The following is a 24,872-nucleotide window of genomic DNA, read 5'->3' as shown; positions in this document are numbered from 1 at the left end:
TGCAAAGGGACTGCAAGAGAGAAGAGGATGATTACACAAAATTGAGGTTAGACTGCAGTCTGCCTTGAATGGGAGTGTGAGCTAACGGTAACTTGAGAATGTGATTGTGGTGCAGGGTGACTTCCTACATTCACAGCTCATACAATGGTGAGTGGCTTGAAAAGGCCTGTGTTATAGTACCAGCAGATGGTACTACTGGGCAGTGATTGTCACGGCTGCCTCACAGCGCCAGAGACCCGAGTTCAACTCTATCTGTGTGCGACTGTCTGTGTGGAGTTTGCACATTCTCCTTGTGTTTATATGGGTTTCCTCTGGGTGCTTCAGTTTCCTCCCGCAGTCCAAAGATGTGTAGCTTAGATGGATTGGCTGTGGGAAATTTCCCCACAATGTCCAGGGATGTGCAGGCCGACTGTGTTAACTATGGTAAATGTGAGGTTAGAGGGTTAGGGTAGGAAGAGAGTTGGTGCAAACTTGATGGGCTGACTGGCCTCTCTCTGCACTGTAGGGATTCTATGATTCTATGAAGTCAGATCCCAGAATGAAAACTGTTAAGTCCCATACTTTTAATTACTTACCGTTCACTAAAACATAGTCACTTAAGGCTGCAGATTTCCTTTAACAATAAAACAAAACTTAATCACTTAAAAGAAAAAAAAGCTTTCCAAACATAGAACACAATTTGAACAATCTTATAACACAGCAAAATAAAGCCTCATCCATCCAATCCTGATCCAATTCCAGAGACATTATTGTTCTATACCAAATCTTTCAGATTGACATCACTGTTTCTTCCCAATTCTGCCTTGTGAGCTGTAAAGTTATTTTATATGAATGCTTATGAAACTCAAAGGTTACACTTGTTCGGTCTTTTAATGATCTGCCGATTTGTAACCAAACACTTCTGGTCTGGACGTTTCACAGGTTAAACTTTTGCACTGAAGTGATTGAGTTTTCCGTGAACTGTGCTATTCTCATTTCTAGGAGAGAAAATTATTTGCTTTTGACCTACCTTAGTAACTTCCAAAGCTGCCCTAAAAGCTTTCATTTCTGTGTTTTCTAAACTAAAATCAATCCTTGATTATTCTAAACCAAAAGCAAGCTAATGTTTTCTCCCTGTCATAAGCACCATAGCATAAGCAAAGCATCTTCCATTAACACTCCAGGAGCCTTGTGGTCACCTGCTCTTTAGCGTGTCACAGTTCCAGAAAGACTATCTGACCTTGTTATTTTTATAACCTCCACACAAAAGTAACCAGCACCATACACCACTAGTTTGACATCCAGATGCTGAAATATGATATGATATATAATTCGTACATTTTTCATCATAGCTGATAATGTAGTATTGTGAGTCTGTTAATTATCTTTTCTGCATGCAGTTTACTTGTTAACAACAATGTAAGGAAAAGTTCTAGTTTATATTAGAGTTTAAAATGACCTGCTGAGAGATGTATTGAGAACACCAATAGTTATCATAAAAATCCAGACTGGTTGCCGTCAGCCTAGCTTTTCATTTAAGATTTATTACTTGAATTCATATTTTGTCATCTGCCACTATGGAATTATGAACCCATGTTCCTGGAGTATTAGTCTATCTCTCTGGATTACTAATCCAGTCACTATACCACTCTGTCACTGTCTTTCTACAGTTTAGATTCTACCCCTGACGCTGTGTGTGTGTGTCAGTGTGTGTGTTTGTGTGTTGTGTGTTTTGTGTGTGTCTGTGTCTATGTCTATGAACGTGGCTGAGAGAAAATGGATAAATGCATTCCAGATGTCCGGACCATTGGAAACATCAAGGTAGTGGATTTCCTGCCCTTTAATTTAGAAAAAAAACATACTTGCTAATTTACACCATTTGTTGGTATTGTTATGAAGTTGTAGGTGTGTACTGTACCTTTAAGAGAAAGTGAAAGCTGGCAAGCACCTAGCAGGAACAGAGAGGGCTGGAAAATTTTAAAATGTAACATTTGGCTGTGAAACAAATAGCTGAGCTGTGTTGCTATGTTCCCTCAACAATTTGAAATCAGCCAATCAGTTTAAATTATGCCCCAAGATACTAAAACCAATTCGAATTTGAATTTTACTGTTTTGGCAACATCAAGCCAATGAGACGATCCAATGTTTTGGGGTATAAAAATCCATTTTGAGCAGTTAGCCAGAAAGACTGGGAACACCTATTGCCATACAAACTGCCCGTAGACCCGCTCTCAAAATAGTACCTTTTCATTAAAAGATCTGTGCATCAGAAGACCTAAGAAAAGATCCAGGAAGATACAGAGGAGGATCGACAGCTGGCTGGTTTTGAAACTTGATTTATTGTAAATTTAATCGGGGTTTTATCAAATCAGTATATTTTTATAGACTGGGAGGTAGATAAATCGTTAAGACAAACAAGGCTTACAGTGTAGGTAGTTATTGTTTAATATTCTCTTTTGAAGTTAGAGAATAAATTGTTACATTTTTTATTTAAATAGTGAAATTTGAGTAGATCTCTGTCACTCATACTTTACCAGATTACGAGGCAAGGTAGGCTTTTCTGTGTGTTTGGTTGAAATTAGCAGAAGGGTTTACCTCATGTCATGACAGTATAAATGTGAAGGTATTCATGATCATCTCTGTTGTATGACTGATTTCACAAGCTACCATTATCACAGAGTGGTCTCTGTCACTTCACCATTTGATTCATGGCTCCAAATCATCTGATATATTTAAAGTAGGACTATGAATTCAAATGTTTTTTTGAAAAAAATAATAGTATTAAGTACTTCATTGAAGTATTGGCTTTTATAAAAAGTTATGTAGTTGAAGGACATTAATGTTTTTTGTATTAGTGAATATTTTTTGTATTAAAATAATGAGTACTGTAGTAGACACTTAAGCTTTATTTATTTTGTCTTTTGTGGCCCCTGAGATCTGCCTATGGAGTTTCTACGGATGTTGTGAGGACAAAAGGTGATAGTTGCAGGGATTGGATTGGCATGAATTAGAACTAAGTTTGCATATCGGCTATCAAGAGCCAATGGGGTGGCTAGAGTGGAATAAGTTGGCATGGAAGCCAGAGAGGCCGTGGAAGATAAATAGAGGGCCATAGATTAGCATGAGGGTATAAGGGGCCATGTTGAGTAGATAGAAGCATAAGTCAGGATCATGCCCAATGCTGTGGCATTTTCTGATAAATTTGTTAATGGACCCTTTGAGTTGGAGACTGTTAATCTTGGAGTGAATGATTACTTTGAGCTGCTCCTAAAGATATTTAAAGTTCTTTTCTGGATCTTTCTGAACATCCACAGAAAGACCAGATATGTTGATTAAGTGAAGACCCTCCATGCTAATGACAAGCAAGAACTTCAGAGCTCTTTTCTTGACCAGCCGTTGTTTGATCTGTAAATTAGAGCTGCATACATTGTTTGAAAAAATTGTAATTCGGTCAAAGTATTACTGGATACTTCCTAATTTATTTTGAAGTTTGTGTTATCCATGATTCTGCCTTATAATCATTGTGCTGCCCCTCCTTGAGCTATATGTCACTGACTTTATTATCAGAGTCGAGAATGTGGTACTGGAAAAGCACGGCAAATCGGGCAGCATCCAAGGAGCAGGAGAATCAACATTTCGGGCAAAAGCCCATCAGTGTAAATAAAAAGTTCGACTGGACTTGGTCCCTTTATAGGTTTTGCTTTAAGAAGTACAGGCTTATTGTTGGAGATTGAAATGCTGGTAGTACAGGCTTCTACCTGTAGGTGGCACTTGCACTAAATAAGGAGTAATGACACGTGGGCTTTTACTACTTTTGTGCTAAATTGGAAAGAGAAAATGGCAGAATTGATCCAGGTCTGGACAGAAGTAAATGTTATAGAAAACCACATTTTAATGTTTTAAAGCCTTATTTTCTTTTCATGGAGCTTTGGAACTGTGCTCCAGGACCATCTAACCGCTGTTTTTTGTTAAATTAAATCAGCAGTCCCTTGTCTTTATGCCTTGTAACGTTAGTCTTATTTTCACGTAGCATTCTTAGATATTTATAGTTTCTTGAAAGAACCTATAATCAAAAAAGAAATTAGCTCTGTCCCTCTAGGTCAGTGGCCTACCTACAGATAGGTGCAGCTATCTGTACTCACAGGAACTAATGCTGTTGATTGTTTAAGTTTATCTGATTTCAGTTGTCCAGTTGGTCTTCAATTAGTTTTCTCAATATCTACCTCAAAGATATTAGAGTCGATTTTATAAATGGCCACTCCTGCTGACCATGATGTGATTTTGCCTCCATATGATATTTTACCTGATGTGGTGATACTTATGTTATCTCCTGTTACACAAGAAACTTAGTGTGCATATTGTGGTATTGAGGAATCCAACAGACATTTATTGGAGCTAATAAACATTACATTCACAGGCACATAAGTATTGGGCTAGCTATAAATTATGAGATTACAATGGAACATTATCTTTCCAGTAGCATGTTCAAGTCATTCCAGGTGGAATATGAGAGTCATAGAAATGTATAGCATGGAAATAAACCCTTCAGTCCAACTTACCCATGCCAACCAGATATCCTAACCTAATCTTAGTCCCATTTGTCAGCACTTGGCCCATATCCCTCTAAACCCTTCCTAGTCATATACCCATCCAGATGCTTTTTAAATGCTGTAATTGTACCCACCTCCACCACTTCCTCTAGCAGTTCATCCCATACATGCACCACCCTCTGCGTGAAAAAAGTTGCCCTTTAGGTCCCTTTTAAATTTTTCTCCACTCATCTTAAACCTATGCCCTCTAGTTCCCCCCAGGGAAAAGGCATTGTCTATTTACCTTATCCATACCCCTCATGATTTTATAAACCTCTATAAGGTCACCTCTCAGCCTCAGATGCTCCAGGGAAAACAGCCCCAGCTTATTCAACCTTCCCAATAGCTCAAATCCTCAAACCTTGGCAACATCCTTGTAAATCTTTTCTTATCCCTTTCCAGTTTCACAACATAGGAGGGAGACCGGAATTACACACAATATTCCAAAAGTGGCCCAACCAATGTCCTGTATAGCTGCATCATGACCTCCCAACTTCTATACTCATGTTCTGACCAATACTGTAACGGAAAGCATACCAAACGCCTTCTTCACTATCCTATCTACCTACAATTCTACTTTCAAGGAATTATGAACCTGTAATCCAAGGTCTCTTTGTTCAGCAACGCTCCCCAGGACTTTACCATTAAGTGTATAACAGAGCTTTATATTCCTTAGATCACTTGCCATGATACATTGATAATATCATGAGGATGTCTCTTAAAGGTATACTGACTATGAGACAAAAACAGCAGTGGGTTTGGAAGGTACTGTCACAGGAAACTTGGTGAGTGGCTGTGATGTATATCATAAATGGTCCACATTGCTGCCTGAATGGGATGCCAGACAAGCAGACTGCTTTGACCTTGATTTTGAGCTTTGTGAGAGTGTTGTTGAAGCTGCACTCATTCAGGGAAGTAGAGAGTTTTCCTGACTTGCCCCTTGTAAATAGTGGGGATCAGGAGATGAGTTACTCATGACACAATTCCCAGCCTGTGATTTGTCTTGTTGCGTTTATATGGGTGGTCCAGTGCTCATGTAAAGCAAGAAAATATTAAATATAAAATATTGTTATATTTTGATGTGGTTACAGATGGATGAAAAATGTGTTTGTGCTTAACTGCAAGTATCAAACAAAGTAGAGCAAAGCTTAGAAATTACTGTTGGCAAAATTAGAAGCTACTTAATAATTTCTTATAACATTCTTTTGCCAGCCACAATAGAGCCACGAACCTATTTTCAAATAAATCTCATTAAAATACCAGACATCAGAAGGTGCCAAGCGTTTGCTGCTATTTCAGAGTACACACAGTGATTTAGGGCCAATGATTTTTTGCATTGGTTTCATTTAACATCCTTACAAAAACATGTTTGTTTTACTATAGCCACTTGCAAAAGGTGCATTCCTGAGAGGATCTGGAATGAATGTGTCGACTGGGAGATTTACAGCCCCAATAACTGGCATCTACCAGTTTTCTGCCAATGTACACATCGGTAAGTGGCCACTCAGAGCTCAATATTCACACATTGGATGTGTATTTGATAGGGAACCAGAAATATAGGTGCCTTAAATCGTGACTGCATGTGACTCTGCTTCAAGAGTAATCCATTTGATTGTGACATGATACAGGAAATTCTAAAGATGCCACATATTAATGTACTCTGATCTTTGTTGATTGTATCTGAGTCATTGTCAAGTGGAGCTTTTAAAAAGTTTGATTCAACAAATTGGACCAGAGTAAAACCAGATTTTATTGCGAACTGATAAAATCATGCCAATTTACTATATAGAATACAGGCCAAAGCACCATTCAATTTAACCCTGATAAAGAGATAAGCAGTTTGCTTGGAAATGTATGATACAGTCAGAATTTTCAGGGCTGTTGATGCTGTCAGAGAGGAGGCCATGTGTTGGAGTCGGTAATGTCCCTGCCTCTGAGCCAGAAGCTTTGGGTCCAAATTCCATTCCAGGACTTGATGGCCAAGGAATGTGAGTTCATAATCACCGCCAGTGTGTATTAATCTGTCAATCCTTGGAACACACTCCACAGGAAGGTGGGAAGAGCAGGAACAATTCCAGGTCAGTCATGTGATAGAATGAATGCTGTACTGAACAGCAAGTTTGAAAAAGTCCACATTGCCACAACACTGCAAATCCTTGAGTTGGCACAGGTAGTTGGTGTTTATCAAATTGGTGATTACAGCAGAGAGTATGATCCCTGCTCTGGGCAGGATGAGTTTGGGACCAGTCTCCTTGACCTGCCCATGGTAGAGATCTGCTTTTGGGCAATAAAATGACAAAGACAAAGAAGAATGCCCTTCCTGGTCACCAGAGCTTCATGTAGAGGCTAAATTACATAGGGCGCTCTCTATTGATCATAGCAAGGCAGTTAAGAGGAAGATTAGTGTTTGTCTGAGCCTTGGGTACAGCAGTAATATTAAAGAGGGCTGTTAAATCAAAACCCAGGAGAGAACAAAAAGGTTTCTGACCCAAAAAAGAGGTAGACCCCCTACAGTGTGGAAGCAGGCCATTTGGCCCATCAAGTCATGCTAGGCCTACAAAGAGCAGCCCTTCCAGACCCACCCTATCTCTGCATTTCCCATGGCCAATCCACTTAACCTGCACATTTTTAGACTGTGGGAGGAAACCAGAGCACCCAGAGGAAATCTCCACAGAGAATGTGCAAACTTCACACAGACAGCTGCCCAAGGTGTGATCAAACCCAGGTCCCTAGTTCTGTGAGGCAGCGGTGCTAATCATTTTGTCACCACGCCACCCAAAAAGGAAGATAGTTTTCCTTTAGACTACTTCCGCAGACTCAATTGCCATCCCTGCAATCTGACGATGCTTGCTGGAGGTTGATGATTGACTCTGATTGACATCAGCTCAGTCAAAGGTGTCACTCCCTGAGAAAGAGTGGACTCCTACTGCACTGGGGCAGGAGCCTTACGAGCATCCCTGGAGAAATTTGGTTAAAGGTCAACACTATGGTACTGAGTAGAGTTCGAGGGAGAGCAAGTGTTGGTGTAAAGGTAGGTGGTGGAGAATGGAAGGATAGTGCTTGTTCACCAATGGGACTTCTCAACTGGGGTAGATCAGAGTCAGGGAGGGGTCTTGCATTGCAAACAAGAAGCAGTACCGAATGATTCATGAACAAACTGGGTGACTATCCTCAACAAGCTGCCGTTGGGGGTGGGGGGGTGGTTTATTCTTGTTTCCCCTCACCTGCCTCTCAGCAAGCCACAATGGAAAGTGCCTGAGTGTGATATGACATTAAAGAATGCTAACCAACAAAACAATATAATATTACGAGATATGTTTGAATTCTCTGAGTGGGTCCTTAAAGAAGAGGCTACCAAATATTGAACATGTTGTATTTCCCAAATTTGCTGATAACTAGTATTCTTCAGTCAGTATCATTGTCACATCCTCTTCAGTAGGCCTTAAACCCTGTACAAAGAGAACCTTTACCTGTCCTGTCAAAGGTGCCTCTACACTTACACCTAACATATGCTTAATCATTGAACACTGTTGCTCATTTCCTACGTGGCAAAAGACTCCAACAGAACCCCACTGGTCCTCACCTACCACCCCACCAATCTCCATGTACAGCGCATCATCCGCCGTCATTTCCGCTACCTCCAAACGGACCTCACCACCAAGGATATATTTCCCTCCCCTCCCCTATCAGCATTCCGTAAAGACCACTCCCTCCGTGACTCCCTCGTCAGATCCACACCCCCCACCAACCCAACCTCCACTCCCGGCACCTTCCCCTGCAACCGCAGGAGGTGCAAGACTTGGGCCCACACCTCCCCCCTCACCTCCCTCCAAGGCCCCAAAGGAAACTTCCATATCCGCCACAAATTCACCTGCACCTCCACACATATCATCTATTGTATCCTCTGCACCCGATGTGGCCTCCTCTATATTGGGGAGACAGGCCGGCTACTTGCGGAGCGATTCAGAGAACACCTCTGGGACACCCGGACCAACCAACCCAACCACCCTGTAGCTCAACATTTCAATTCCCCCTCCCACTCCACCAAGGATATGCAGGTCTTTGGACTCCTCCATCGTCAGACCACAACAAAACGACGGTTGGAGGAAGAACGCCTCATCTTCCGGCTAGGAACCCTCCAACCACAAGGGATGAACTCGGATTTCACCAGTTTCCTCATTTCCCCTCCCCCCACCCTGTCTCAGTCAAATCCATCAAATTCAGCACCGCCTTCCTAACCTGCAAACTTCTTCCCGACCTCTCCGCCCTCGCCCCAGTCTGACCTATCACCCTCACCTTGACCTCTTTCCACCTATCACATTTCCGACGCCCCTCCCCCAAGTCCCTCCTCCCTACCTTTTATCTTAGCCTGCTGGACAAACTTTCCTCATTCCTGAAGAAGGGCTTATGCCTGAAACGTCGATTCTCCTGTTCCCTGGATGCTGCCTGACCTGCTGCGCTTTTCCAGCAACACATTTCCAGCTCTGATCTCCAGCATCTGCAGACCTCACTTTCTCCTAAACGACTCCAATAGACTTCTTACAAATCCCTGAATCTTTTCTGACTGCTAACTGTCAGAGAAAATCAGCAAGTTATCTCATTCAAAATCCTTTGGGCTGTATCTCCCATAACATTGTTAAGCAGTCGGCTCAGTAGCAGTTTGAATAGTTTGAAATTCCCGAAATCATATAGTTTTTTTTATCCACTGATGTGCCTCACTCCCACTTGCAAAACCTGATGGAGGATAAGATAGTTCATTCCCAGAAAATCATTACCAAACATTACTTCCTGTTAAATTATCTGGCCATGTTATCAAACACTCAGGTAGATCATGATACAACAATAGTTGTAATCTCTGAAAAGATTAGAGTACGATCAATCTGTCAGAGAGATTTATGATATGAGGAGTTGAAGTAATTGGCCAGGAAACATCAAAACAAAATTAGATGTTATCTGACAATTTACTGGAATTCTCTGAGGATGATGGTCCTTGCTGTTAACTTGTTCTGTGTTTCAAACATTTCACTTTGTTACGATGATACGAGAGGGGCAACTCCATGTCTAGCACTGCTGCCTCATAGCACCAGAGACCTGTGTTCAATTCCAGCCTCGAGTAACTGTGTGGAGTTTGCATGCTCTCCCTCTGTCTGCATGGGTTTTTTCCAAGTGCTCTGGTTTCCTCGCACAGTCCAAAGCTATGCAGGCAAGGTGGATTGGCCATGTTAAATTACCCGTACTGTCCAGGGATGTGTAGGTTAGGTGTGTTAGCCATGGGAAAATGCAGAGTTACAGGTCAGGAGATGGGTCTGGGTGGGTTGCTGTTTGAAGGGTAGGTGTGGATTAGTTCGGCCGAATGGCCTGTTTCTCCTCTTCTGGGATTCTAATTGTTAAAGAATTAATGATTGGTGTATGAGGATAAATGTGTGTCAAGTCTAAAGTGGATTGAGAAGTGGCTACAGGACACAAGACTCACTGTAGGGCTGTTGTGGCACAGTGATAGGGTCCCTACCTCTCGGCAAGTAAAGCTTCAGATTCAAATCTTGAACATGCAGGAAATGTGTCACAACATGTCTGAACATATCAATTTCAAAATATTTTGAGGGGAGGCGGTGATGCCAATGATGCAGAGCCCCTAACCAATGTTCTGGGGACATGTGTTCGAAGCCCACCATGGCAGATGATGGAACTCATTTAAGGGCACTTCATAGTGCTGTGGTAGTGTACCCACCTCTGAACCAGGAGACCCATGTTCACGTCCCAGCTGCTCTCGATGCATATAATCAGTGTTTCTGATCAAATTGGTTAAAATAACCAGAAGGATGGTTGTGGGACAAACTTCAATAATGACCGTAGTCACGAGGACGGTTGTCTGAGAATGTGTCCCTACCTGACTGGGGACTACTTGGAGACAAAAATCCATATCTTTTTAACAAGCTTGTAATTGACCTGAAATTGGTATTGGGTAGATTCAATCAATTGGGAATAAGCAAACCAATCTGGGGCCCTTAAATTAATGAATGGTAAGACGTTGAGATCTACAAGGGAGTGAGAATAAAGAGGAGCAATTGAACCTCTCCAATTTGACAGCTCTCCAGGGATTAGGAGATATTTCTTTGGCTTCACGTGAGGCAGCAGTGAGGAAAACTAACCATACCTTGAGACTTATAGTCACCAGGATGCAATACAATCCTAAATGGTCAGAATGTAATAGGATCACATTTCGAGTTTTGTGAAAGATTCTACTCTGCATTCACTACAACAAAGAAATTCAGGATCTGGTGCAGAGCACAACAAGGCAACAAACTTGAACCTTCATGTCCCATATCTGAACGATGTAAAGAGATTTCAGAACTCAAAAAGAAAAAAACCCACTGGGGCTATCCTCTGCCTTGTAGCTTTGAGAATAGTGGGATGCTTTTCATTGTCCACATGTCTGATTGTTCAACTGGGAATGACAGACAAATGTTAAGAGTTATAATGTATGAAGGGAGATAGGCATGGTGGGCATTGATTCATAAGCATGGGTTACCCAGAGAGGCGGCACTACTGAATGTGCTTTAGAACCTTGACTCTCAAACTGTGTAATGCTTTATCACTGAGGGGTCAGTGTTCATAGTGCAAAACATTGCCTGTGTATTGATTCATGCAGGCTCTTAGAACTTGTGCCATTGTCAATAAGGCTGTGTTGTACATTTCTGAGGTGAATGTCCCAGTTACATGCTTAACGCACCCACTCAAAATCTGAACCCTGGATAGAGAGTGAAAGTAATTCAGTTCCTTTTGTTCAAGCATTCCAGTTCTTAAGAGAACAAAGAACTTAAAGCTTCTGCTTCATGATCTAGAACAAGGGAACGCTGACTGAAGAGGAAAGCTGCAAATTCCAGTGAAGATTTGACTAACTTATACAGTAATGAACATCCAGAATGGACAGCCAGGGAGGCAGACAGTGTAGGAAAGTATAAAGGGGTGAATTAAATCCACTTTTTAGAGCGTGAGTGGTTAAATGATATTTGTTTCTGTGAATGAGAGCAAGTGCTTGAGTTAAAATGATGCATGAGTCAGTTCCTCAGAGCTGTTTGGCTCTCAAGAGCAGGTATCAGGCAAAGACGAGGCAAATTCCTTCAAGGAAAGAGAAAATCAGAGGGTGAGTCCCTCCTCTACATTGCTCTCATTATCCCCTACCATTGAAGAACATTGATAGAGTGCTGGAGCAGACTGCCAGTCTACAGGATAGAGACAGTGCATTATGGAATCTGGTAGACAATGCTAATGAAAGATAATTGCAGTAGACTCATAGTCTCCCGCCACAAGTTTAGATCAAGCAAGGGATGTTGTTTACATTGTGATTTCTTCCTTTGCAAATGGAAAAAGAACAAGGAACATGTTCTTCAAGCTGAGCTACTGAGCGGTTCCATTTTCATCAAAAGAAACAAAATTCAAAGTATTTTCTTATTTATATTGTAGCTAGTTTGAAGTGATCTTTATCACTCATGGATTTTTCATTCTCACCAACCTAGATCACAGTGAAATGAAGAGCAAAGGACCACTTCGTCCAAGGGATAATGTGCGAGTTCTCATTTGCATCGAGTCCCTCTGCCAACGGAATACGTAAGCGTTTAAACTCATTTGAATGCACTCTGCCAGCTATTAGCTTCTGTACTGTCTTAATTCCTGGCAAGATGTCTGTTGCAAGGTGTAGAGATTGACTAACAGAATGAAGCTCATTCTCCTGAAGGTATTTAATGTAGCAGGAAATTTAGGAGACAGGCTTCGAAGGCAGTCTATTCCAGGAAGTCATCTGGGGCCTGTGATGGGAGGCTGAGCAAATTGGCTCTGTATTTCATGGAGTTTAAATGGATGAGAGGTGACCTCATTGAAGATTCTGAAGGGGCTTGGCAGGGCAGACACTGGGAGGTTGTTGCCACGGCTGGAACATCTGAAACCTAGGGACACAGTCTCAGAAGAAAAGGCTGCTCATTTTTTAGAATCCCTACAGTGTGGAAAGAGGCCGTTCAGCCCATCAAGTCTGCACTGACCCTCCAAAGAGCATCCCATTCATAACTCCATTTGGGGTTTTCACCACGGCTAATCCACCTAACTGCATGTCCCTGGACACAATGGGTAATTTAGCATGGACAATCCACCTAACCTGCACATCTTTGGACAGTGGGAGGAAACTGGTGTACTTGGAAGAAACCCACACAAACAAAGGGAGAATGTGCAAACTCCACACAGCCAGTTGGCCAAGGCTGGAATTGAATCCAACTCCCTCTGCTGTGAGGCAGCAGTGATAACCACTGAGCCACCATACTGCCCCCCTCTTCCAAAAAAGTATTTCATCACATTCTTGACCTGTGCCTTATTGATGGTGGACAGACTTTGGGAATCTTGATGTGAGTGGGTCACTCAGAGGGCTCTGATCTTTGAAAATCTGTACTCCAGGATGTGGATGTTTGTGGATGCTCCATTGTTGGATACATTTGAAGCTGAGATGGAATTTTGATCTTTCAGGGAAGCCAGGGACACAGGGAGTGGGTGAAAGGTGGAATTAAGACAGTGTTGATATTGTGTGGCAGAGCAGATTTGAGGTGCCAGATAATCTACTCCTGCTCCTATTTCTTTTGGCATTGAATCATTACAAATGGTTATATTCGTTTCTAGAGTTATGGATTATAAGCTTAAACCCTGAACTCAACAAACACAGTTTCAGTCTATGTATTTTTAGGGTCTCAAGGCTCAGTTCATGCCCAGAACTTCCCTACAATTAAACACAATTAATACACAATCACAGAAGGGATATAAAACCTGAAATAGGAAAGTTCCCTTTATCCCAGCAGGGTTTACAATATCCATAAACAAAAACAAACGAGAAAACTGCGGATGCTGGAAATCAGAAACAAAAACAGAAATTGCTGGAGAAACTCAGCAGGTCTGGCAACATCTGTGGAGACAAAGCAGAGTTAACATTTCAAGTCTAGCAACTCTTCTTCAGGATTGATTGTAGCTAGGAAAAGGTTGGTAAAATATGCTGAAGATGAGTCGCGGTGGGGGGAGTAAACAATAGGTGGAGACAGAACCCAGAGAGAGAGTAAGCACAGTTGGACCTAAAGAACAGTAAAGGTCAGCCTGGGAGAATCAATAGCTGCTCATGGGGACCATTAGTAGCTGGCAGTGGGATGGTTGTGGTAGTAGCCCATGTGATGACAAGGCCTGGTGTGTGGGGTTTGGGGTAAGAACATGGGAGAAAGTGCTCAGGCCCTAAAATTATTAAATTCAGTATCGAGTCCCAGAGACTGCAGCATCCCCAAGCAGTAAATGAGGCGCTGTTCTTCCAAACTCTACTGAGCTTTGCTGGAGCAAACCTGAGGCAGAGATGTTGGCCAGGGAACACGGTGGGCTGTTGAAGTACGTGAAGTGCACACAATGTATAGTCTGTTGTATTTGCTGCTCACAACGTGGTCTGCTGTACATCGAGGAGACAGAGCGCAGACTGGGCGGCGGCTTTGCAGAACACCTACTTTCAGTCCGCAAAAAAAACTCCCTGAGCTTCCAGTTGCCTACCACTTCAGCACACACCATCTCCAAAGATGCTGCCAGACCTGCAGCATTTTCTGTTTTTATTTCAGATTTCCAGCAGTCACAGTATTTTGCTTTTGGTTAGATTTCCTTCCTTTGTAACAACTCCAGATTTTGGTACTTTGTACTCTCATTATTCCAGGTTTGTTAGCCTTTACGTGTTAGATCACAGACTCCCAATTTGATATCTGGAAGTTCACTGATGACAAACGTGCCCAACTATCCACTCTATCAATTCCTAAACCCCTCCCACTTTCGCTCAATGCCATAACTTTAGGTCTTGTTTTAAGTTTACATTTTTAAGCAAATATATAAGACAAACAAGGGCATAAATAAGTTGTGCAGTGGAATCCTGTCATCTGGCTTTTTCAGAACAACGTTGAACTACTAATTGCCCATCATTTCTTCCTTGCTATTTCCTACCATTACAGGAGCGCAGTCTGTCTTAAATTATTCCTTCAGAAATTCCAAGCCATTATCAGGACTGAACAGGATCCACTAAGAGGGCATGGGATTCTGATGGATAGACATTGTTATGGGATTACTGCCAGGCACAAATGAGACGTCTGTCCAAATTCACCAGCTTCAGCTTTTCAGATATTTCCCAGAGCAGATGATGGGAATTCCTAGACTTGAATAACTGACACATTCCGAAGTAACTGGCCATTGTAGACCTTATTCAACAAATAATGCAGTTTGTTTTTGTTCTAACACTAGCACTGGTACAGGCCTTCTGCCCACTCTGTTTGTGATGACCATAATGCTATTCTAAACTAATTCCATCTACCTGCTCACGGTCCCTGCCTGTTCATGCATATGTCTAAACATTGCTATCATATCTGCTTCAAACCACCTTCCCTGGCAGCACATTCCAAGCACCTACAATCCTCTGTTTAAAAAAACTTGACTCACACATCTCATTTAAAGTTTTCACTTGTCACGCTAAACCTTTGCCCCCTAGTATTTGACATTTCCACCCTGGGATAGAGACCCCAACTATCCACTCCCCTCATAATATTATATACTTCTACCAGGTTGCCCCTCAGCCTCTGACGCTCTAGTGAAAACAATTCAAATTTGTCCAGCTTCTCCTTACATAGAGTACACTCCAATCCAGTCAAAAACCTCTTCTGCACCATCTCCAAAGCCTCCACATCCTAGAGTGTGGCAACCAGAACTGCACAAAATTCTTCCAAATATGGCCCAACTGAAGTCTTATATAGCTGCGATGTGACTTCTCAGCTTTTATACTCAGTGCCCTGATTGATGAAGGCAAGCATGTTATACACCTTCTTTACCGCCTTATCCACTTGTGTTGCAACCTTCAGGGAGTAATGGACTTAACCCTAATGATTCCTCTATATATATCAATGCTCCTAAGGGTCCTGTCATTTACTGTATACTTTTGGCTTATGTTTGACCTCCCAAAATACATCACCTCACACTTGTCCAGATTAAATTGCATCAAAATGTCCATATTACAGAGCAGGCAGTGCTGGACAGTTTAAAACGCATAAAGGTCAATAAACCTCCGGGACCTCATCAGGTGTACCCTAGAACTCTATGGGATGTTAGGGAAGTAATTGCTGGGCCCCTTGTTGAGATATTTGTATGATTGATAGCCACAGGTGAGGTGCCAGAAGATTGGAGGTTGGCTAACATGGTGCCACTATTTAAGAAAGGAAAATCCAGGGAACTATAGCCTGACATTGGTGGTGGGCAAGTTGTTAGACAGAATCCTGAAGGACAGGATGTACATGTATTTGAAAAGGCAAGGACTGATTAGGGATAGTCAACATGGCTTTGTGTGTGGGGAATTGTGTCTCACTAACTTGATTGAGTTTTTTGAAGAAGTAACAAAGAGGATTGATAAGGGTAGTGTGGTGGATGTGATCTATATGGACTTCAGTAATGTGTTCAACAAGATTCCTCGTGGTGGACTGGTTAGTAAGGTTAGATCTCATGGAATACAGGAAGAACTAGCCATTTGATACAGAACTGGCTCAAAGGGAACAGACAGAAGGTGGTGGTGGAGGGTTCTTTTCAAACTGGAGGCCTGTGACCAGTGGTGTGCCACAAGGATTGGTGCTGGGTCCACTGCTTTTTGTCATTTACATAAATGATTTGAATGTGAACATAGGAGGTATAGTTAGTAAGTTTGCAGATGAAACTAAAAATGGAGGTGTAGCAGACTGCAAAGCAGGTTACGTCAGAGTACAATAAGATCTTGATCAGATGGGCCAATGGGCTTAGAAGTGGCAGAGGGAGTTTAATTTAGATAAATGTGAGATGCTACATTTTGGAAAAGCAAATCAGGGCAAGCCTCGTTCTCGGGTCAATGAATTCAATACACGGAGTGACACCGAACAATTCTTCCGCCGCCTTCGCCTCAGTGCCTTCTTCTTCAATCAAGACTCTCGCCCACCCTCTGACGACCCCTTCTCCCACCTCCAACACACCCCGTCCACCTGGACACCCCGTGCTGGCCTCCTACCTGCCCTCGACCTCTTCATAGCAAACTGCCGCCGCGATATTAACCGCTACCTGAACTCCCCCACCCCTCCCACCCAATCCAACCTCTCACCCTCGGAACGCGCAGCCCTCCACTCCCTCCGTTCCAACCCCAACCTCACCATCAAACCAGCTGACAAGGGAAGCGCAGTAGTAGTTTGGCGCACTGACCTTTACACCGCTGAGGCCAAACGCCAGCTCGCAGATACCTCCTCCTACCGTCCCCTTGACCATGACCCCACCCCCCACCACCAAACCATCATCTCCCAGACCATCCATAACCTCATCACCTCAGGGGATCTCCCATCCACCGCCTCCAACCTCATAGTCCCACAACCCCGCACCGCCCGTTTCTACCTCCTGCCCAAAATCCACAAACCTGACTGCCCCGGACGACCCATCGTCTCAGCCTGCTCCTGCCCAACCGAACTCATCTCGGCATACCTCGACACGGTCCTGTCCCCATTAGTCCAAGAACTCCCCACCTACGTTCGTGACACCACCCACACCCTCCACCTCCTCCAGGATTTCCGCTTCCCCGGTCCCCAATGCCTCATCTTCACCATGGACATCCAGTCCCTGTACACCTCCATCCCCCATCACGAAGGACTCAAAGCACTCCGCTTCTTCCTTTCCCGCCGTACCACCCAGTACCCTTCCACCGACACCCTCCTTCGACTGACCGAACTGGTCCTCACCCTGAACAACTTTTCTTTCCAATCCTCCCACTTTCTCCAAACAAAAGGAGTAGCCATGGGCACCCGCATGGGCCCCAGCTATGCCTGCCTCTTCGTAGGGTATGTGGAACAATCCATCTTCCGCAACTACACTGGCCCCACCCCCCATTTTTTCCTTCGCTACATTGATGACTGTATCGGCGCTACCTCGTGCTCCCACGAGGAGGTTGAACAGTTCATCCACTACACTAACACCTTCCACCCCGACCTCAAATTCACCTGGACAGTCTCGGACTCCTCCCTCCCCTTCCTAGACCTTTCTGTTTCTATCTCAGGCGACCGAATCAACACGGACATCTACTACAAACCAACCGACTCCCACAGCTACCTGGACTACACCTCCTCCCATCCTGCCCCCTGTAAAAACGCCATCCCATTCTCCCAATTCCTTCGTCTCCGCCGCATCTGCTCCCAGGAGGACCAGTTCAAAATACGTACAACACAGATGGCCTCCTTCTTCAAGGACCGCAATTTCCCCCCCGACGTGGTCGACGGTGCCCTCCACCGCATCTCCTCCACTTCCCGCTCCTCCGCCCTTGAGCCCCGCCCCTCCAACCGCCACCAGGACAGAACCCCACTGGTCCTCACCTACCACCCCACCAATCTCCATGTACAGCGCATCATCCGCCGTCACTTCCGCCACCTCCAAACAGACCCCAGCACCAAGGATATATTTCCCTCCCCTCCCCTATCAGCTTTCCGTAGAGACCACTCCCTCCGCGACTCCCTTGTCAGATCCACTCCCCCCACCGACCCAACCTCCACTCCCGGCACCTTCCCTTGCAACCGCAGGAGGTGCAACACTTGCGCCCACACCTCCCCCCTCACTTCTCTCCAAGGCCCCATAGGAAACTTCCATATCCGCCACAGATTCACCTGCACCTCCACCCACATCATCTACTGCATCCGCTGCAGCTGGTGTGGCCTCCTCTATATTGGGGAGACAGGCCGCCTACTTGCGGAGCGATTCAGAGAGCACCTCTGGGCCACCCGGACGAACCAACCCAACCACCCTGTAGCACAGCATTTCAACTCCCCCTCCCACTCCACCGAGGATATGCAGGTCATTGGACTCATCCACCGCCAAACCACAACAACCCGACGGTCGGAGGAGGAGCGTCTTATCTTCCGACTGGGAACCCTCCAACCGCAGGGGATGAACTTGGACTTCACCAGTTTCTTCATCCCCCCTCCCCCCACCTTGTCTCAGCCGGATCCCTCCAGCCCGGCACCGCCTTCCTGACCTGCAGTCTTCTTCTTGACCTCTCCGCCTCCATCCTACTCCGACCTATCACCCTCACCTTGACCTCTTTCCACCTATCACATTTCCAACGCCCCTCCTCCAAGTCCCTCCTCCCTACCTTTTATCTTCTCCTGCTGAACACTCTCTGCTCATTCCTGAAGAAGGGCCTGTGCCCGAAACGTCGAATCACCTGTTCCCTGGATGCTGCCTGACCTGCTGTGCTGTTCCAGCAATAAAGTTTCAACTTTGATCTCCAGCATCTGCAGACCTCACTTTCTCCTCAAGCCTTATACATTTAATGGTAAGGTCCTGGGGAGTGTTGCTGACCTTGGAATGCATAGTTTGTGGAAAGTGGAGTCCCAGATAGACACGATAGTGAAGGAGGCGTTTGGTATCCTTGCCTTTATTGGTCAGAGCATTTAGTATAGGAGTTGGGAGGTCATGCTGTGCAGGACATTGGTTAGGCTACTTTTGGAATACTGCGTGTAATTCTGGTCTCCCTGCTATAGGAAGGATGTTGTGAAACTTGAAAGGATTCAGAAAAGATTTACAAGGATGTTGCCAGGGTTGGAGGTTTTGAGCCATAGGGAGAGGCTGAACAGACTGGGGCTGTTTTCCCTGGAGTGTCGGGGGCTGAGGGGTGACCTTATAGAGGTTGATAAAATCATGAGAGGCAGGGAAATGATAAATAGACAAGATCTTTTCCCCAGGGTGGGGGAGTCCAAAACTAGAGGGCATAAGTTCAAGGTGAGAGGGGAAAGATTTACAAGGGACCTGAGGGTGGTGTATGTATGGAATGAACTGCCAGAGGAAGTGGTGGAGGCTGGTACAGTTGCAGCATTTAAAAGGCATCTGGATGGGTATATGAATAGGAAGGGTTTAGAGATATATGGGCCAAATGCTGGCAAATGGGGCTAGATTTATTTAGGATATCTGGTCGGCATGGATGAGCTGGACCAAAGGGTCTGTTTCTGTGCTGTACATCTCTATGACCCAATGATTCTGTGGCATTTCTCTGTCCAACTTTCCAATTGCTCTTTATCCTGCTGCAAACTTTGACCTTCCTCACTATCCACAGCACCACCAATTTTCGTCTTGTCTGCAAACTTACTAATTAGACCACCTAAATCGTCATCCAAATTGTTTTTATATATATATTACAAACAACAGAGGTCCCAGCATTGATCCTTGTGGATAACCACTGGTCGCAGTCAGAAAAACACCCCTCCACAACTACCTTCTGTCTTCTATGACCGAGCCAATTTTGTATTCAACTTACCAACTCACCATGGATCCCATGCAACTTAGGCTATCATAAGGGACCTTGTCAAATGAACAAAGAACGAAGAAAATTTACAGCCCAGGAACAGCCCTTTGGCCCTCCAAGCCCGAGCTGTTCCAGATCCACTGTCTGAACCTGTCGTCCAATACCTAAGCATCTGTATCCCTCTGCTCCCCACCTACTCACACATCTGTCCAGACGCATGTTAAACGAATCTACCATGCCTACCTCTACTACGTCTGCTTGCAATGTGTTCCAGGCACCTACCACCCTCTGTGTGAAGTACATGCCCCGTGTTTCCACCTTAAACTTTTCACCTCTCACCTTGAAAGCGTGACCTCTCGTTATTGAATCCTTCACCCTGGGAAAAAGCTTATATCTATCTACCCTGTCTATACCCATCATGATTTTGTAGACCTTAATCAGGTACCCTCCTCAATCTCCTTTTTTCTAATGAAAACAATCCTAACATACTCAACCTCTTTCATAGCTAGCACCTTCCAAACCAGGCAACATCCTCATAAACCTTCTCTGCACCCTCTCCAAAGCATCCACATCCTTTTGATAATGTGGCGACCAGAACTGTACACAGTATTCTAAATGCAGCCAAACCAATGCCTTGTACAATTTTAACAAGATCTGCCAGCTCTTATACTTAATACCCCGTCCGGTGAAGGCAAGCATACAAAATACTTTAGTAAAGCCCAAGTAGACAATATCCACTGTCCTACCCACATTAATCATCTTCGTCACTTGCTCAAAAAAGGTCAATTAAATTTGTGAGACAAGACCTCCCCCACACAAAGCTATGCTGACTGTCCCGAATAAGTCCAGTCTTTTCCAAATGCAATTAAACCCTGTCCTTTAAGAATCTTTCCAATATTTTCCCTGCTACTGACTCACTGGCCTATAATTTCCTGGATTGCCCCAGTTGCCCTTCTTGAAGGAAGGATCAACATTGGCTATTCTCTACTCTTCTGGGCCCTTGCCTATGATTAACGAGAATACAAAGATCTCTGTCATGGCCTCAGCAATCTCCTCCCTTGCCTCCCTTAGGATATCAGTACCCTTTCCCTAGCCACTTTCTTGCTCCTATTATACATATAAAAAGCCTTGGGATTCTCCTTAATCCTGATTTCCAAGGACATTTCATAGCCTCTTTTAACCCTTATAATTCCTTGTTTAAGTAAATGGGGAGACTAACTTCCCCTGTTGTTAAAAAGTTGAAACCTTTGTATTGTGTTCAGCCTGGAGTAACTATCTGATTATTGCTAGCTCTTCAACATCCCTCCGCATTAAAAATAGTTAAAAATACAGCCACCATGTCAAACTGAGACCTAAAAACCCTACCATTTTGTTGTTGGAGCAACAAACCTACTGTGATTTCCCATCAACTCACTCAAGCCCCAGCATCACTGATCAAAGGGATAATTGCTGCTTGTGGCATCTCATCATTGTAAAATGGCTGCTTAATTCACCTTCATCACAAATGCTCCAAAGTGATTAATACATAGGACTTTTCAGATTATATTGTAAATGTAATGAGAAGTCATATGTCTTTCTGTTCAATCGTCATCCTTTTCTGAAGAGTCTGGAGAAACCAAACTCAATACCATACCCATGCTGTTATATTTCAATGTTTAAAAGAAGCTAATCATTTATCTGAACTATCTTAACTCATCACTCACATTCTGCCAGCTTTGTCTCATGCTTTAAGAGAATGTAAAAGAGGAGTTGTGTTTATACAACATCCTTTCATGATCTTCGGACATCCCAAAGGACTGTGCTGTCCATGAGGTAGTCTTGAAGTACAATCACTGTTGTTATGTGAGGAAACACAACAGCCAATTCTCTCCAAAGTTCCCAAAACAACAGAGTTAATTACTCTTGCTTACCACATGTTTTACATTTTATGCATAACACTGCACTTCTGCTGTGTGGAATATATCGTGTGCTGTTGAGTAATCTCCTCATCCTCTGCGATAGGCTGAAGATTACACATTGTGTTAGTAGGGTGATCGCACTATGGATAGGTTCATTGAAGAATTAACAGGAAATGAAGAGTGCAAGATATATGTGATATATAGAACATAGAACATTACAGTGCAGTACAGGCCCTTCGGCCCTTGATGTTGCGCCAACTTGTGAAACCAATCTAAAGCCCATCTAATCTACACTATTCCATTATCATCCATATGTTTACCCAGCAACCATTTAAATGCCAATAACGTTGGCAAGTCCACTACTGTTGCAGGCAGAGTGTTGCAGGTCCTTACTACTCTCAGAGTAAAGAACCTAACTCTGACATCTGTCCTATATCTCTTACCCCTCAATTTAAAGCTACGTCCCCTTGTGCTAGCCATCACCATCCAAGGAAAAAGGCTCTCACTGTCCACCCTATCTAATCCTCTGATCATCTTGTATGCCTCTATTAAGTCATCTTTTAACCTTCTCTCTAATGAAAACAGCCTGAAGTTCCTCAGCCTTTCCTCATAAGACCTTCCCTCCATACCTGGCAACATCCAAGTAAATCTCCTCTGCACCCTTTCCAATGCTTCCACATCCTTCCTATAATGCAGCGACCAGAACCGTACAAAGTGCTTCTGCACCAGAGATTTGCACTGCTGCAACATGATCTCATGGCTCCGAAACTCAATCCCTCTACCAGTAAAAGTTAACACACCATATGCTTACTTAACAATCCTATTAACCTAGGTGGCAACTTTCAGAAAACTCCCAACAGGGTGACCTCTCCTGTTTCTAACCTCAGCTCATACTACCTCAGTAGACGAGTCCTCAAATATCCTCTCTGCCACCATAATACTGTCCTTTACTAGCAATGCCACACCTTCCCTTCGTTTACCACCTTCTCTGATCTTACTGAAACATCTAAACCCTGGAACATGCAACACCCATTCTTGTCCCTGCTCTATCCATGTCTCTGAAATGGCCACAACATCAAAGTCCCATGCTGCAAGTTCACCCACCTTATTCCGGATGCTCTTGATGTTGAAGTAGACACACTTCAAACCGCCTTCCTGCCTGCCGCTACATTCCTGTGACCCTGAAACCTTATTCATATATTTATAACAGTCCCCAAATTCACTGCTCTCAAAATGTCAAAACGCAAGGCTATTTCTCTGAAATGAACCCTCTAACACTCGACATGTGGGCGTCCACCACAGAGTTTTCTGAATTGTTGATGTCCCCTTGATGACTCTTGCTGTTTAGCTGCAGTACAGTCTATAGTTCTCAGTTTCTTTGAAGATGTCCCAGGACAAAGGAATTTTTTTAAAAACTCTTTCTCTGAGTTATGTTTGCTGACCAACCATTCATAGGATTCAAAATGACATTTGCCCTGAAAATATATCTGTTAAACAGAGAGAAACTGTGGGCAGCCTCACAAGATGCTTTTATTCAAATTGAATAGTTTCAATTCATGACTCTGTACCAAACACGACGCATGGGTCTCTATCCAAATGCTACAATAGCAGCAGTCAACCTACGCATGTTAGCCAATATGAGATGCCTATTTTATTCTGTCTTCATAAATAGCTAACAGTAAAACTTTAGCCTGATGGTTGCTTTGACCCACAAGGAAAAATCTCAAAAATCCTTCAAAAATGCCACAGTTACCTATCGGATAATCAGGTTACAAAAATAAAGACTGTCTTTAGTTTTTGCATTTTGTAGGGAACAACGCTGAAGCAAGTCACTTAAAATGTGAATTAATCTTTTTTTTTGAATATCAAGTGTTTAACATATAACTAGACAGAAATCTGACCTTTATCGTGTCTGTAGACGCTGACATTTCCTTTAAGATTAGATTAGATTCCCTACAGTGTGGAAACAGACCCTTTGGCCCAACAAGTCCAAACTGACCCTCTGAAGAGTAACCAACCCAGACCCATTCCCCTACATTTACCCCTGACTAATGCACCTAACACTATGGGTAATTTAGCACGGCCAGTTCACCTGACCTGCAGATCTTTTGGAACATGGGAGGAAACTGGAGGAAACCCACGCAGACATGGGGAGAATGTACAAACTCCACACAGACGTCGCCCAAGGCTGGAATCAAACCCAGGTCCCTGGTGCTGTGAGGCAGCAGTGCTAACCACTGAGCCACTGTGTCACCCATTTGTATTCCAGGTTGTAGGTGTTGCTGGCTAAGGCAACATTTGTTGCCCATCCCTCATTGCTGTAGTGAAGGCAGCACTGACCTACATCCACAGTGCTATTAGGAAGTGTGTTCCAGGATTGTGACAGTGCAGGACTGGCAATATAGTTCCATGGATGTAAGTTTGCTTGCCATTGCACTCATGCTGTCAAATGGAGTGTGATCTATCACACTTGTGCCTTGTGCAAGGACAAAGTAGGGATGTAGATCTGGGTGAGATGCTCTTCAGAGGATCTGGGTGGACTAGATGGGCCAAATGGCCTGCTTCCCGACTGTAGAGATTCTATGATTCTTCTATGAGATGGTGGACAGGCACTGGGGAGTCAGGAGGTGTGCTATTTGCCTCAGAATTTGTAGTTTCTAACCTACTTTTGTGGCCACAGCATTTATATGGTTGGTACAGTTCAGTTTCTGCTCAGTGGTCACTGCCCAGATATTGATATTGGGGGGATTCAGTGACGGTGATGCCATTGAGATATCAAGAGGAACAGGTTAAATTCTCTTCAAATAAAATGAAGAACTGGAGGTGTGAAACCAAAGCAGAAATTGCTGGAGAAACTCAGCAGCTCTGGCAGCATCTATGTGGAGAAAGCAGAGTTAATATTTCAAAACCAGTGACTCTGAGTTCTAAGGAAGGGTTCTTGGACTCAAGATGTTGAATCTACTTTCTCCCCAAAGATGTTGCCAGATCTGCTGAGTTTCTCCAGCAATTTCTGTGTTGGTTTCAGGTTAAATTCTCTTTGGGATATTGCCTGATACTTGCATGGCATGAAAC

At 43.8% G+C, this 24,872-nt stretch overlaps 1 protein-coding gene across 4 annotated transcripts in view; it reads left to right on the top strand.

Annotated features, from left to right (window-relative positions):
- c1qtnf12 (C1q and TNF related 12) overlaps positions 1-24,872 on the top strand; it is a 98,252-nt gene that overhangs the window by 56,768 nt on the left and 16,612 nt on the right. For all 4 annotated transcript variants that reach the window (XM_087980465.1, XM_043675814.2, XM_043675813.2 and 1 more), the window contains 2 exons: positions 5,952-6,060; positions 12,086-12,176. In XM_087980465.1, coding sequence (XP_087836591.1) covers positions 5,952-6,060; positions 12,086-12,176 — 200 coding nt within the window. The remainder of the gene's footprint in view (positions 1-5,951; positions 6,061-12,085; positions 12,177-24,872) is intronic.

This window comes from Chiloscyllium plagiosum, unplaced genomic scaffold (genome assembly GCF_037043375.1).
Source record: "Chiloscyllium plagiosum isolate Xiang-an unplaced genomic scaffold, Cpla_swu_hap1 HiC_scaffold_37, whole genome shotgun sequence".
Lineage (NCBI taxonomy): Eukaryota > Metazoa > Chordata > Chondrichthyes > Orectolobiformes > Hemiscylliidae > Chiloscyllium > Chiloscyllium plagiosum.
This window is presented reverse-complemented; position numbering and strand designations above follow the sequence as displayed.